The sequence below is a fragment of the Natator depressus genome, chromosome 5 (genome assembly GCF_965152275.1).
Source record: "Natator depressus isolate rNatDep1 chromosome 5, rNatDep2.hap1, whole genome shotgun sequence".
Taxonomy (NCBI): Eukaryota; Metazoa; Chordata; order Testudines; family Cheloniidae; genus Natator; species Natator depressus.
Window position 1 is genome coordinate 15,742,244 of NC_134238.1, and position 16,754 is coordinate 15,758,997.

Genomic DNA, 16,754 nt, shown 5'->3' on the forward strand with positions numbered 1-16,754 from the left:
TTACACCAGTGGCTCTCCAAGCCGGTCCGCCGCTTGTTCAGGGAAAGCCCCGGCGCGCCAGACCGGTTTATCTGCAGCGTCTGCAGGTTCGGCTGATTGCGGTGCCCACTGGCTGCGGTTCGCCGCTCCAGGCCAATGGGGGCTGCGGGAAGGGCAGCCAGCACGTCCCTTGGCCCGTGCCGCTTTCCGCAGCCCCCATTGGCCTGGAGCGGCGAACCGTGGCCAGTGGGAGACGCGATTGGCTGAACCTGCGGATGCAGCAGGTAAACAAACCGGTCCGGCGCGCCAGGGGCTTTCCCTGAACAAGCGGTGGACCGGCTTTGAGAACCACTGCTTTACACCACGAGTTGATCAAAATAAAGTTGGATCCTGCAACATGGATCCGTCTGTGTGAGTTCCACTGACTTCAGTGGGAGCACAGTGCATGAAGGCTTTGTAGGAAGAAAGGGTTCTTGACACGTGTATGACATTTACTTTTGTTCAGTAAATCCTGTTTGCAATAGGTCCTTTAAAAAAGTTACAAGGAAAAAAAATCTGTACAGGAAGCAAAGGGGGTAACAGATTTGAATTAAATTGGATGAGGAGAGGCTATTTGGAAATTTTTCACGCTCCTTTTCATTTTGCAGAGGTGTTGAATGGGTTTGTGAATATTTATAGGAATGCTAATTGCATAGACTGCTGAGCAAAGCCCAGAGAAACTGCTTGTTGATATTAAAACAAACGAAGAATTCCTCTAGCAGCACCCAGTTAGAGCAGAGAATATCTAAGGCTGGCCGGGATCAGAACTCCAATGAGTCCTTCACTATAACAAGTTGATACAATTATTAACTGCCTCTATTTGCCTACTTCTGCTCATGCTCAGAAGTGACTTATGGACAAAAGACAGGGTTTGCATAAACACTCCTCAAAACAGCAATCCACTTGGAGAAAGAGGGTTATTTGCCATAGAAGGTTCTGTTTTCTTTTCATTCTCATCAGTCTCTCCCCTTGCATCACCAAGGGTTACATCTGCTGAAGGTGCTTTGGCCAAGAATAAAAACTGGGGTTCCCACACCCACATCCACTCTACAAGTAATCAAACTCTGAACACGGAGGATAAAAGCAAGTTTCAAATTTGTTAGAAAGATGCACAGCTACATTCAAATTGACTCATTAACGTGTTAGAACTTCTCTATTTTCTCTCCTAAATGTTAGCTTCCAAACTGTAAATATTTGCTTGTAAGAGACTTTCTTTGATTTATAAAATGTAACTAAAGAGCAGTGGCCTTTAAACATATGAATGTTATTGTAAATAACAACATTACCTGCAGATCTACATTACTCCCAGTACTTAAAATGAGGTAGCAGAAAGCCTAAGAGTAAGGGTGTGTGAGAGACAGAAATGTCTTCTAAATTACACGTGTAATAACCAGCAGGTGGGGAAGAAAGGGAAACGTGTATCTCATGTTATCTTTCCATTTCCTTCTTGGCTGAACATAACTCGCTACACATCCAGCGAGCGAAGCAGCTTATCCATAGCGTTCCTTCTGAGTGGTTTCAGGCACAGTATGATCTTCAAGCTGACATGAAAATCTCTTTCAATACAAGCGGTATGTGTGATCTGACAAGCATTTCTCCCGCACTCCGTAAGTCTCCTGCCTTTTCTTTCCCTTTTGTACTCATGCCATTGTTAACAGAACAGCTAGCAGCATCTAAGACAATTTGGACTTACAATTTCTACCAACAGGTTCAAAGAGCTTTATTAAATTACTTTCAACATGACTACTGTGCTCATCCAGGAAACGGAGGCACAGAGTGGCAAAGTGACTTGCCCACAGTAGTCGAGAGAGTTAGTAGCAGAATTTGGGATTAGAATTCAGAGGGATCAGGCTCTTCATACTGTACTTAGGCTATGTCTACACTAGCACTTTTGTTGGTAAAACTTTTGCCAGCCAGGGGTGTGAAAAAACACACCTCGGACCAATGTAAGTTTCACTGACAAGTGTGCTGGTGTGGACAGCACTATGTCGGTGGGAGATGCTCGCCTGCTGACATAGCTACTGCCGCTCTTTGGGGGTGGTTCAATTATGCTGACGGGAACCCTTTCTCCAACTACATATTCTGATAAGACCATGGATCCATTCAAAGAATTACACTGAGAGAGAGAAAATTTCCTTTGAATGCATCAGTCCTTGTATCAGAATGTGCAGTAGGAGCAGGGATTTCTGACTTGTTTGTATGTATTGCAGATGCAAACCTGGTTCCCACACCTAATCAAAATAACCCCAGCCTGTAGAAAGGCATTTCAACAGCAGAGCTGGGTAAGGTCTGACTCTCTCTAAGTCCTGGAATCTGAAGCAGAATTTAGCATTGGTGGTGGGTCAGTAATCTGTCCTCTCCTCTATTTCTTATATTTGATAGAAAAATCTCTACGATGATCTGTTAATATTTCAAGTTCAAGGTACAAAATAAACATCCCAGCGAATTAAACCAAGGGAAATTATGCACTGTATTCTGCTAGGAGCACAAAATCACCCCAAGGACTTGTCAGCGCTTCCACTCCTAGCCCACTTTCCCGGACAGAAGAAGAAATCTGGAAGATTGATAAGCGCCTTTTTGTTTGCCCAGTCATGGCTAAGTGGCATTCTGTATGTCTGACTCTCTACAGGAAAGTACACGACTAACCCTATGTCTGCTTGATTTTATTTCACGCTGCTGTCCTGCCACCACAATGCCTTGCAGCACAAGTTCTGTCAGTGTCCGTACCAAACTCCTTATAAATCTGTTTATGATACATACGTGCATGCATGCCCATGATAAATACATGTTATTTCCATTTGCATTGTGAATCTACCAAATTTCTCTAGGAGAAAGTGCAATAAAACAAAACAATAATGATCTAAATTCATGTGTTCAAAAAACCCTCTGTGATAGATACACTAGGACAGGGGTGGGCAAACCTTTTGGCCCGAGGGCCGCATCGGGGTTCCGAAACTGTACGGAGGGCCGGGTAGGGAAGGCTGTGCCCCGCAAACAGCCTGGCCCCCACTCCCTATCCGCCCCTCCCATTTCCCACCTCCTGACTGCCCCCCTCAGAACTCCCGATCCATCCAACCTCCTCTGCTCCTTGTCCCCTGACCACCCCCTTCTGGGACCCCCCGACACTAACTGCCCCCCCCGGGACTCCACCCCCTATCCAACACCCCCTGCTCCCTGTCCCCTGACTGCACCAACCCCTATCCACATCCCTGCCCCCTGACAGGCCCCCCAGGACTCCCACACCTATCCAACCGCCCCTGACCGCCCCCCGCATCCTCCGCCCCATCCAACTGCCCCCTGCTCCCTGTCCCCTGACTGCCTCCCAGAAACCCGTGTCCGGTATCCAACCCCCCTGCTCCCTGCCCCCTTACCATGCCGTTCAGAGCACCAGGACTGGCAGCCACGCCACCGCCAGCCACGCCACCGCACAGTCTAGAGCACCAGGGCAGGCCAGTTGCTCTTGCAGCCGTGCTGCCTGGCAGGAGCTTACAGCCCCACCGCCCAGAGCACTGGCAGCACGGCGGGCTGAGGCTGTGTGGGAGGGGAGACAGCGGGGGAGGGGCCGGAGCTAGCCTCCCCTGCCAGTAGCTCAAGGGCTGGGCAAGAGGGTCCCATGGGCTGAATGTGGCCCATGGGCCACAGTTTGCCCACCTCTGCACTAGGACCTTGCCTACTCAACCCCCACTCCTCGGAAAGAGCCTGAGGAAGAAATTCAGCTCTGTGCAAAGGACCAGCACAAATCCTATGCCGCTTAAGTCTTCAAAACAGGGCTTAAGTGGTGCTTAGGACTTGTGTTGGCCCTTGCCCAGGACTGAATTTACTCGAGTGAACAGACAGGCCTTGCAATGTGCCTGAAGATCAAACCCAGGCTCTGTTAGTGTGAGACAAGAAGTTAATTCTAGAGTCAGGTCTCTTCCACTGACAAACGACACCTATAGAAGTAACTCTGCCAATAAAATCTAGGGACAGTCAAGTAGAAACCCAGATGATCTCAGCCGAGGAATGACACCATCTGTAAACTACACAAGACTCAAACTGTAAAGGGCTTTACAGGTCAAAAATCAACATCTTGAATTGGACCTGGCAGTGAATTAGAAGCCAGTGCAAATTCTGCATCATGGTATAACGTGATCTCTATATGAAATATTACTGAGTAAATAGTGGGCAACAGCTTTCTGCAACAACTTGTTTCCTAGTTGTCTTCTCTGCTGCAGCCCTGTCCAGATGAAGTGCACTGCAATACTATACTCCAATCTGGAGGCGACCAAAGCCTGGAAGAAGGTTGCAAGACTGCATGCAAAGGGAACGATCACAATCTCTTTACTAATTGAAGATGAAAAAAGCAACTCTTGGCTATTGCTACTAGACAGACATCCAGAAACAAAACAACCAACATTGTGAACCTGAGTTATCAAAAAAGACAAACCTCAAATGGGCTGATAATCACTGGTGCCATTTCCTCTGGTGCTCTCTCTCTCAACCACCAGCATGACTTCAATCTCATTCAGATTGAACCCTCAGCCAGCTAGCTGTCTCCATGTCCTGATTTCAGCTAGACACTGGGAAAACTGAGTGAATGAGTCATCAGTCTGACAACACAGATGCAGAGCAGAGCATCAACAGCATTCTGATGACTCTCCAACCCAAACTTCTCACTGTCTTCCTGAGCTGTCTCACATGCACCGAACAGAGGGAAGAGTGAAGCCCACAAGATGGATGAACAGTGGTCCAGTGCTACCCCTTGGATCTCCAAGAGAGAGAAAACAATGAAGCCACTCATGTATAACTCCTACCTCTCTCTGCCCAGGTTTGCAAGTGGGTCAACGAAAGCTCAAGACCAAGTTTATCGAAGGCTGCTGTCAGATCTAAAAAGAATCAGCACAGACACCCGATCTATGTCCATCACCGGAGGCAGATGGTCAACTAATGAAACCAGCACAGCCTGTGCGTCCTACCCAAGGGCAAAGCTCAGGGTGTAAAGGATCGGGGTGCAAGAGCTGCCTTGCTGCAACCTTCTGAATAATCTTTCCAGCTCAAAGCAACTGGGCAATAACTGGTAAGGAGCATGTGATTTATGAACTAGGTACTACAAGACCTGGTGGTATAGGGTTTAGTAGGACAGTAGAACCGAAGCACTATGGTTCTTCTTTGCTGTAGTTTGGTTGAACAAGTCTATTTGCAAGAAAATGTTATGGTTCCCCACGTTAGTTTAGCTGTCTGGGAGCGTTTGCAAGAGAAAACACTCCCCTCCCCACCTTACTTTAAATGAGGAGGAATGAGAAAGAGACATGGCCTCAGAGGAAGTGGACTAAAAACATAGTCCAGATATTGATTCTGAATGAAAACAGTTTGCCAGTGATGTAATAATGCTAACCTTTTATCCATGCAGTGTTGTTGTAGTCATGTTGGTCCCAGGACATTAGAGAGACAAGGTGGGTGAGGTAATATCTCTTATTGGACCCAACTCCTCATGGTGAAAGAGACAAGCTTTCAACTTACACTGAAGAGCTCTCCGTAGGCTCGAAAGCTTGTCCCTCTCACCAACACAAGTTGGTCCAATAAAAGAGATTACCTCACCCACCTTGTCTCGCTAATATTTTTTCCACTCTTTCTGATATCTGAAAGAGAAATTCCTCCAACAGATGCACATTAACGATTTATTACAAGTTTCAGACACCTCAGGCATTAATCATAAGCCTCAGAAGGCAGGAAAAAAATCTCCATAAATTGAAGACTTTTTAAACCTCTTAAACTGGCATAAAGGAAAAGTAAATCAAATTATGGCATTCTCGTGAAGGAAAGAGAGAGACTATAAATATTTGAGAAATAAATTAATGGGGGAAAACCACTAGGGAAGAGAGAGAGAGAGAGCATAGCTCTGTTACAACATGGCACCAGCTGCCAAGGGGATGCGATGGGAAAGTAGCACTCAGAACCAGCTATGAGTAATGCTTTCTTTGCAAACGGAGCCTCTTTTAGCAGAAAAGATGTGTGCTACATGCAAAGTTGGGTAAAATGCCAGCGACCTATATTTTTGTGTCTCCAGCTCTTTCAGTTTGGAGCCCGTTGCTCCTAGGTCAGCTCACCTATGGGAATAAGAAGTACTTTTGCTGCAGGAGTTTATGCTTCCTGTCACGATTTTGTATAAAACTGTTGCTTCTTGCTTTTAGCAGGAACTGTCGCCCTTTTTAGACAGAAATTTCACCACTGTGTTAACTGACTGAGATATTACAAAGCTTGAAAGCACAGGGTAGAAGTGTTAGACACAAATTATGACTTCGTAAAATGGGGTGAATGTTTGCTAGTCTCAGGTCAATTGTCAAACCACGGCTCAGAGAATCAGTGGTCCGTGGACTCCTTCCTTATTGGTCTGCACAGTAAAACATATAAAGAAGCAAGAAGTAGGAGATTAGGATGTTGGGAGAGTAGGTGGGTCCAGGAGAGGATTTCTTTTTAAATTAACAGATCCACAGAATGGAAAAGTTAAAGAACGATTTGCATAGGTAAAAGCTGTTCCATACAGTTGCAAGCTCACATTTCCATGTTGCTAACCCCACAGTGTTTTCCTTTATGCAACCCGAAAAGCAGCTATTGCGTAACATCAATACCAAAACAAGGTTCTAAGGAGCTGCATTTTATTCAGAAGTACGTTGGTTTTAGACTAAACCTTAAGAAAATATTTTGAAACTTGTGTTACTATCTATTCATGCAAACAAAACCTCATTAAAAGACAGTTATTAAAGTTACAGTGGAAAGAAACTCTAAAGTCAGAAATTTCCAGACTTAAGGTTGCCCACTTGCAACCTGTGCTTGAGTAAAAATGACAGGAGTTTGCAACCTCATGTTAGTTTTGTGACTCCCAAAACAATGGGAGAAATTGACACAGCTTGAACCTGCAAAGTTTGTCCACCCCAGTTGCAATTTTATTTTGTGATAATAGCTTGAGTGACTTAAAACTGTTGTAGGTGTATTTAACCAACAGTTGGAAGAACTCTGGGGCAGGGATCTGAGGTGCCAGTCATACTTCCATCTTGAGCTTTGCAGAGATACTAATAAAGCACAGTAGGTATCTACTGACAACACACTATGTCCAGTGAGTGTATATGAAGCCTCATTGCTTTAGTCACTGAAAATTGGGCTGGACAAAGCACCAGAGAATGGTAGTCTAGGCAGTTGTGTTTATAGAGGGGATAGACAGGAGATCTTTTCCATCTCTAATTTCTGTTTCTCTGCTTGAACCTGGGGAGATAATGCAAATAGTACAAATGGGTACTATGCGGTCTCTGTGGCTTAGTGTGTGACCTTTTATATTTGGTTAATAAATACTCTCTCAGATCTCCTAAGTGTCTTTCCATGTTTGTCCAGGAACTAGGGAGAGGAGAAGGATCCAAAATTAAATTTCTGCACTAAAAGAAGAATTTGTTTTTGACACATCTCCTCCAAGGATGGACTAGCTGAGCAGGGTACGCCCAGGAAGAGTTGTACTGAAAACGAGTTTGCATGACAGTCAATTCATGCATAAGCACTCCAACACAAACAGAGTCACACAAGAACAAGAAGATACAAATCTTCTCTACAGGAAATACTATGAAAATGTCCACGCAAAGGGGAATGTAACTGGTATACTGTCAGTGAAGAGAAACACATGTTTTGCCTGAAAGAGGAGAGCAAACAGCTTGTACAATGGACTCCGAGCAACAATCCATCCTACAGAACATTTTCACTCACATATTATACAGCAAGGCCAAAAAGCACTGGTGTCACCTTCCAGTGTAAAGAAGTGCTCTCATTTCCTGCCAGGTTTACTTAATGCATCCTTAGAGCTAAACAAATAAAAATGTCATCACCATCATAGTAAACCTCTGAGATTCATATGAAAACAGTCACTTAGATGTCAACACAGATGTTTACTAAACTGCACTCTCCTGCACATCATCCAGGTGCAAGGGGTAAGCAGAGCCTGATAACCTTATCTCAGCCTGTATCTGCTAGGCAGAGAACTGGGGCAGGAGGATTGTAGGTGGATAGCTCAGGATTCTTTTGTGGGGGACAGGAGAGGATGACTCTGTAGCTTGAAGGGCACAGGGAGACTGGGTTGGACCAAAGCAGCTGACGAAGGGCTGACTTTGCAGCTGGGTTCAATGCTACCATTGTGATAGGTGCCTGAACTATATGAGAGAGATTGATGCAGAGTTGGGGAGAGTGGGTGTTTGGAGTTAAAAACCACATCAGACTGCAGGAAAGACGCATGTGGATTCACAATTGCTGCTGATCAAGTTACCCCAAATGCAGTATATTGATGGACCAATGTGCACCTGAAGATCTTTTGATGTGCAAGAGGAGAGTCAAGCTGGGAGGCTTGTAGTGACAGGAAGGCCTGCATTTGCCACTCAGCTCTCACGTAGATAAATCAGTGGCACAGCAGATGGCATATGCCAGTGAGGAGGCATTCCCTAGGAACATCGGCCATCACTCTGACTGCTGGAAGCTACAACTAGTTCAGAGGGTAGAGAGTAAGCTGCAGAGTGCCTTCAGACTGCCACCCAATATCAGTCTTTAATGGGCAGAATGAGTTAAGAGAGGCTTTGGTTTATTACCGATGTCAGATGGATTTACTTAAGCTGTTTGAGCCATTCAAAAGGTTATTAGCACTGAACGCACAAAAATAGTCTCTCATTCTAAAATTCTTTACCTTCAGACTGTTGTAGGCTAGATCTGTATCACGGTCTGAATCCATTTCATTCTTCGTTTCAATTACCTGGATGGATTAAAAGACAAACAGATATTTGACAGCTGGCTAGAGAATCTGGTAAATAGGCCGGTTTTCCAACTCGGGCAATCTGACTTTGACTGCAGTTCTGCGTCACCTCCAGTATTTGTTGTTGGCTGGAGTTAAAGTGGCACCAAAGAAAGCAACTACCCTAAATTGTGTATTGTAAACAGACATTAGGTTAAGTGCAAGGGCCAAGGAGGAATAGAATAGGGAAAAATGTACAGGGAAAAAGAAAAGAAGTGTAACCCCTCTTCCTTTCCCCCATGCCAAGACTGTATACAAACTAAGACCTTGTCTACACTAGAACTTACGTCGCTCAGGGGCATGAACAATCCACAGCCCGGAGTGACGTAAGTTATACTGACCTAAGTACCGGTGTAGACAGCACTGCATCGGCAGGAGAGCCTCTTGTGGGAAGTAGTTAAGTCAATAGGAGAGCTCTCTTCACCAGAAGCCCTACAGCAGCACAGTTGCATCGGTGCAGCACTTCTAGTGTAGATGCAGCCTCTGTGCCTGAGGGCTGGGATCCAATTTATGTCTGAAGGTTCGTCACTTTCTTGGGTGCTATATAAATAATATCAAAAGATGTTTTAAAAAAAGGAAAATGATGGAATGTAGATTTGATACTGGCATCTTCCCCAACTTCTTTTGGAGCTTTCCCAAAAAACTTACTACTAGCAAATGAGATAGTGCTTAAATCCATTGCATTATGTAAGTCTTGCCGAAAGTAAAGTACAATTCTTGTAGCTCAGAGACACATGAAACCGAAACCAAAACCATATTTTACAGCGAAAATGATGGTTTCGGCTCATTTCCCCATAGGGCTCTGCCAGATGGCCCAATACATCAGGGTCAAGAACATAACAAGTGGCTTGAAGCAAACATATGTAATGTTTAAACTTACATTACATTAGAAAATACTATGCATGGGGGGCCTAATGTTATTTCTTTAAATTCATCTCAAGGTCAATTGAAGGTGATGGAACAGAACAGTTCTCAACTCTGTCCTGCTCTGACTTTATCAACTTCCACTCTCCTGCCTTTCCCTGGAGGGAAGAGGTAGCACTGAAATGCAATTCCTTACAGGCACACGTGGTCACTGTTCTGTGATTAACAAGTAACAAGGGGTACGTCTACATTGCAAAGAAAAACCCACGGGGCCAAGTCTCAGAGTCCGGGTCAACAGGCTCGGGCTCTGTAGCCAGACAGCCAGCCCCCACCCCCTCAGACCAGCATTGCTGGGAAATGGAAGCCAAAACCACAGGGCACTTAACATGAATTCCAGCACAGCCTTTGAAGCTGAGAGAAGCACAGGTGTGCTGCTACAATGTGCCTCTGGGAACATATGCAACAATTGGGCTCACAGCAGGCAGAGGCGCTGTGACAGACATGGCTCTTAGCCCCTACTAAAACAGCATGATGCACACACACCAACATCCTAGGTGGGAAAATATTTACCCTGATAAAAGGAATGTCCAGTAGTTGACACTTATTGTTTCTCTCCCTTGCAAGTGTAAACTACTCTTGTGAGAGCTGGCGTCGCCCAGACAGACCAGCCCCAATTTGGCATAAGAAAGGAGAAAGAGAATAAAGGAGTACAGAGGTATAAGTAGGGGACCTACAGCACCATGATTTTTGAGTGCTTTTCACTATCTATCTGCTGGTCAGATAAGTGACAGCCTCCCAAGGCTTCTGCAGCTAAGAGGGTTCCTAAGCCTTGTCCCTTATTCGTCTTTCCGCGGAATTGAGTGACCGATCCTGGCTTGGCACCGCTGGAATCGAGAGATGCAAGGAGGGTAAGAAGCACCCACACCTGATCTCCTATCTTTAGTGTACACATATTTTGAAATAGAGCTCTATACTTTGTTTTCTTTCTTTGGGATTGTAGCTTCAGTTTTGTAACTTGTTTGTGTGTGTAACATCTCTACACTTAAATAAGTAGGCACTAGCAATTTTGTAACCACATGATTAGAATCTAGTTTAATAAATTTTGGTAACCATTTATGCATAAGCCTGACTTGTTTCTCTGGTTTACTGTAAAGCAGCCAACACAATTAAAGAACCTCAGCCGTTTTGGCTATAAAGCCTGGCCATTAGGTGAGAGTGCTAAGAGCCTAGCGTTGAGTTGTGCCGCCTCCACGGGGGCAAACTCTTGGGGCACCTGTCAGTCAATCCTGACTGCCCGCTGCGAAGGAGCTCTGAGCTCTAGCAGTTAAAGTCACGGGTGTGGAGAGGCTCTTAGTGCTGCCATTGGGGCACCTGTCAGTCAGTGTTGACTGCCCGCTGCGAAGGAGCTCTGAGCTCTAGCAGTTAAAGTCACAGGTGGTTAGGACCTTGGGGCATCCGTCAGCCTAGCCCGGGCTGCCCGCCGCGAAGGGACAGCGCGTCCTAGTGGTTAAAGTCACGGATGGTATAAACGGGCATAGCTGGCACCTCACCAAACATCCCTGGCCATCGGCTAACAGGCCCCCGCTGTGGGGCTAAAAATAGCAGTGTAGACATTCAGGCTCGGGGGGGCAGCCTTGGCTCTGAGACCCCCCTCCCTAATAAGGTTTCAGAGCCTGGGCCCTAGTTTGAATCCGAGCATCTACACTGCTGTTTTTAGCTCTCAGCCCAAGACCTGAGAGTCAGTTGACGCAGGCTCTGAGATGTAGCACGACAGGGTTTTCTTTGCAGTGGAGACATACCGAAGTCTTTATTTTACAAAAAGACTCAGGTGATAATGATTTTTCTTTTTTAAATTACTACTCCTCCTCCCACTCCAGAACAGCCAGAGTTGCTCATACAGAGAAGTAGGCCCAATAACCCATAACTCTGTGAAATGCACAAGGAGTACTGGCCCTGGAGGTCCAAGTGCAACAAGCAGACGTAGGGTGAAGCGGCTACCAACCACAATACACTCGGACACTATAACTTTTTGTCAAGCCAGCAGAGCGTAAAAAAGAAGCAGGGGCTAAGGTTTCTCAGGTGGCTTGGCTTCTTTGAGGGATCTCAACTGGAGAAAATGTCCGCTGCTGAAAGGACAGGATCTAAAGCTGCTGAGTGGTTCCCTATAACCACTACCTAGCTAACCCTTACTCGGCCCTGACCAAAGTGCCAGCAGGTCAGCAGCGCCCAAAACTCTTGGTTTTTTCTGTTCTCCTCCTTCCCCAGCTCTGTTCCCATGCAACGTCAAACTGCTCTCTCATCAAGGGAAGCAACTGCCACCAAAACCGGTGTGATCAACTCCCAGGAATGAACTCATCAGTTCATTCCTAGCACCAAAATTCATCATTGAATCACTAATTGTTTTTGTGCACTGAGCCTGTTCCCTTTTCTTCTGTTGAGCAGTGAGGAACAGTGACAGCTTGACTCAAATCACATCAAGTCCAAACTGATAACTGATCTGGAATTAGTCATGCCACAGAGCAGGACTGGGCCTGAGGGGTGAACCTTGATAAGAACCCTACTCTTGGAAATATAGTTAGAAATGGACAGAACTATGAATTCTTCAGAACCTTGACCAGTTGGAATGAACCCTACTAAAAACATATGGGGAGGTTTTAAGGGGGGTAAAATGTTCAGGGTTTTGGCTCATTTGTAGTTAACTCCTTGAGAGAGACAGGTCAGCTTCAGAAAGATTTAAAAATATGAGGGGAACAATGTATGGCATATTGGCAGGAACCTTGTTTTTTAAGCCTCTATCAATGAATGGAGATCATTGGTTAAAAGCAGTTGTGCATCTCCTATGATACATTCCTGCAGTCACCAGATGGAATAACTTTATTGACGGTCAATAGGAGTATCTGGTTGCAGTGAATTAGAGATGATTGATAGCACTTTAGTTGACTTTGCCACTGCTTTTATAAATGGACACATTGATCTCCTGCTTAAGAGAAATAACTGAAATGGATACCTGAAAAACATGCATTAAAATAACTCTTTTTTATGAAACCAAGAACTGTAATAACTAGACATTTCATATTCAGCTTCTGTTGCCAAACACGGTGTACTGTACTACGAGCTGTATAATGTATTGTTGTATATATCTTCTCATAGAAAGAACCACTATAATTCAAACAAAAATACCACCTATCATAATGGGCTCTGAAATAGCTAATTCACAGAAGTTACCTCTGCCGAAGAAAGGGAAAATACACAGGTTGCCATGAAAAGTTGACCTACATTAACAGTTATCACAGCGGTATTTGTGAAAGCACAGCTATTCTCTATCAGAAGGACAAACTGCTGTCTCAGATACCACTGTGTGGGTTAGTACTTGTGGGTAAACGCTGACCTTTCAGATGACTGTACTAATAAGGCCCAACATATAGGAAGCTATTTTGTTTTGTAAAGCAACTCAGACATTCTGCACAATGATGTGGAGGACTAAACTCTGCTACTGATTATACCACTATTGCTCTTTTGCAGTTTATTATCTGAGGACTGGCCTACACTTAAAAATTAGATCAATGTAGCTAAGTTGCTCAGGGCTGCAAAAATTTCTGGCCCCAAGTTCTGTAGTTAGGTTGACCTAGCCCCCGGTGTAGATGCGGATAGGTTGACAGAAGAATTCTTCTTCTAGCTATCTCGCCTCTTGGAGAGAGAGATTAACATCATCAATGGAAAAGTCCCCTTCTGTCAATGTGGGAAGCGTCTATGCTACATCACTACAGTGGCACAGCTGCAGTGCAGACATGCCCTTAGAGCTGGCAAGGGCTGTAATACTATATAACTATTACTGGACTCAGTTTTGAAAATATGGAGTTATAAAATATACAGTTTGGGACACAGGCCTACCTTGTGTCTGTAGAATGCCTAGCACACTTGAGGGGACTATGGTCAACATTTCCCCATTTTCATTCCTAAAGTTGAACTCCAAAATCCACAAACAGGCACATAAATAAATAGTCTGGTTTCCAAAGGTGCTGAGTATTGAAACCAACAAGAATGAAGGGCACTTAGCACTTTGAAAATCAAGTCACTTACTTATGTGACTTCATATACATTTAGATGCCTGGCTTCAGGTACCCATGTTTGAAAACACTGGCCCATGTTAGTAACAAGAACAGAGCGTTACGGTCTCATGTTTGTAAGACTCATACATGTATGAATAGACAGTGCCTTGATTTGCCTTCTTATTATTCAGGCTGCCTTTTCACTTGCTGGTCTCAGATATTAAAACGGAGTTCACAGCTAAAATCTCCCATAGGCATAGTAAACAGGATCAATGGTATATTGGATTCATTACACTACAGGCCAACAGCCATTGCAGGGTCAGTTGTCTCTGTGGTGGGATAAATCATTTCAACATTGATTTTACATTTCATTGATTTCATAGCCATTGCTCACGTGGAGGAGGGTGGCAATAAAATCAAATGACATTGTTACTCATGGTTGAATAGAGTGATATTTAGAGAGAATGAATTACTTTGCTGGGTCGACTTTATATACTATAAGGAAATGGATGTATCTGACAGCACAGGCACCCACCTGTTTTAGGAGATGAAATGACCCAGCCAGGCTAAGCTAGCAGAGGTGTGTGAGGCTCTTCTCTCTGGGTATTTGTCCCTTTGAACCTCTAAATTAGTCTCTGATTAGGTTAAACTTTTAGGAAAGAACTTTCCTCCTTTTCGCTCAGAGTGGCATCGAGGCAGGATATGAGTCCTTTTGTAGTTAGAGTGCGGAGATTACATTTAAGGAAGCTCATGAATACGCAGTAAAACTTCTGTTTATCTATTCAGATACATTCCAATTCCTCCAAGACTGATCATATTTTTGAACCTCTTAGCTCTTACATCGTATCTCGGGGAAATGCAAAATCCGAGATGGATCACGAGCGGCGGATGTGTGTCTGAGTAGTCTAAACATCATGTTCTAGAGAGGAAGGATGGTCCATTGGTTTGGGTGTTAGCCTGGGACTTGGGGAAGCCGGGTTCATTTCCCTGCTCCACCAAAGAAATCCTGTTTGACCTCGAGCAAGTCATTTAGCCTCAGCTCTTCATCTGTAAAATGGGGATACTACTTCACTGAGGTGTTGTGTAGATGAACACATTAAAGATTCTGAGGCTCTCAGATACTATGATAATATGGCCTCTGACATCTACAAGACAGACAGCTGTTCTAAATTCTTTGAATCTTTAGAACCACTGGTTTCAATGCTGACAAAGTTAATTCATCTCTTTACCTGCTGAGACAGATAAATGGAATACCACACTTCACTGTTATTGGATGATATCTTAAACTGGGCATGGACTACAAAAGTATTTTCATAAGAATAGGAATTGCCCAGGTGCTGTTAGCTAAAAATTTCACCTTGCTCACTACTGTAAATAGTGTTGGGAAACTGTAAACTACATAGATGCTTGCCCACCATTTGGGAAGTGGCTGCCTGGCCTCCATCCTCTACCTCAGAAGAGGCTGCATTTCAGTGCTTCTGAATGCGTTGTACAATCCTTTATGATGAAAGCTGCTAGATAGCATCCAGTATGGTGATTGGTAATTATACATGTTAGGGTTGGAAAGGATAATTTGGTCATCCAGTACAGTTTCCTGTAAGAGGATTATTCATATATATCTATGCAGCCACTCTCAACCCAAACACTTCTAATGAGTTTGTCATAAACCATCTCACCAGGCAAAACCGTTCTACTGGCTGATTGTCCTTAACTGCCAGAAAGGTTTTTCTCCTCATTTCCAAGATCAATTTGGCCTTTCTTAACTGAAGGCCATTGCACCCGAATCTTAAATCACACACTGATTGCCGTAAGGCACTCAAGGAAAGCCAATTAGGATATGAAATTTAATATTAAAATCAATAAAAGGGCATCTTTTACCTGGGATTTCTTTTTCTCCAGCTGGGTTTGCAGTTTCTTTCTCTCCTGTTCAAGCTCCCTCACTCGCTTTTGTAGCTTCAGGAAGAGAGTCATATCCATGGCTGCTTTATCCAAACCAACATCCTACATGGGGGAGAGAGAGAGAGTAATTTTATCAGCCCAAAAACATTAGTGAATAGAGCTGGGGGAATAACTAATTTTTTGGTTCACTGGCAACTTCAAAAAAATTTTTTTTAAATTGTTTTGGGTCTGACCAAAACTAAAACTTTCAAAATTTTTGGTGAACTGAGAAGTCAAAACAAAAATTTAGTCTGGGGCCAAACAAAAATCTTAAACAAAAACTGTTTGTTTCAATTTTGAGCTTTTAAAAATGTTTATTTTTTTTGAACAAGAAAACTTCTAAATGAAAATTAATTTCAAACCAAAAAAATAACAGTGCTTAATTTCCCCCCCCGAAAGACTTGGATACCCACTAGCCCCACAACAATTTGGCAAAACTGACATGTATTCGCAAAACATTTTGTTGCCACTAAATCTGTATTTTTCTCTGAAGAAAGTTTCTCCCAGCTAAAGTGCTGAATGCTCCACTCAGTAACAATATGTGGGCTACACACTTCTCTATACGTTCACATCATCTTCAAATACTTAAAACAAGAGTTTAAAGAAGTTTCCACATTTTGAAAGACCAATATTAATATTTAATATTAAAGGCACACATTATGTTTCCAATCATAAACAGGTTATAAAGGGTTAATGAATGGTTAATGGGCATTTTAATTAATTAATCAATTGTTATATAGTTCATAGAGTCAATATGTTGCTTATAGCCATGGCTTATCACCATCTATAAAACTCTCTACTGATTGGCTTAAAATCATCTGTGAGACATACTAGTGTATGTAACAGGCTTAAAACATACATTAATCTTTTATTAACACTTCATACATTACTCGTAAATGGAGCTTTAATACTGAGGTGTGACCAACATTGAGGTTTTGGTATAGTCTAGAGGCCCCAATCCATTGTACTTACATAGTGGAGGCTTTCATCAGTGGTTCTCAGAAGGCTTGATAGATATTAAAAAGCTTCATGACAGCCAGGTGAGGTAGGTAATTTACGGGTTTATACAGATGGGGAAGCTGCAGCAT

At 43.8% G+C, this 16,754-nt stretch overlaps 1 protein-coding gene across 1 annotated transcript in view; it reads right to left on the minus strand.

Annotated features, from left to right (window-relative positions):
- The window catches only part of MYO5B (myosin VB), a 359,433-nt gene that overhangs the window by 45,834 nt on the left and 296,845 nt on the right, over positions 1–16,754 (minus strand). Inside the window, exons 26-27 of the mRNA XM_074952355.1 lie at positions 15,607–15,729; positions 8,711–8,776 (exon numbers count right to left, since the gene is read on the minus strand). Of these exons, the coding sequence (XP_074808456.1) occupies positions 8,711–8,776; positions 15,607–15,729 (189 nt within the window). The remainder of the gene's footprint in view (positions 1–8,710; positions 8,777–15,606; positions 15,730–16,754) is intronic.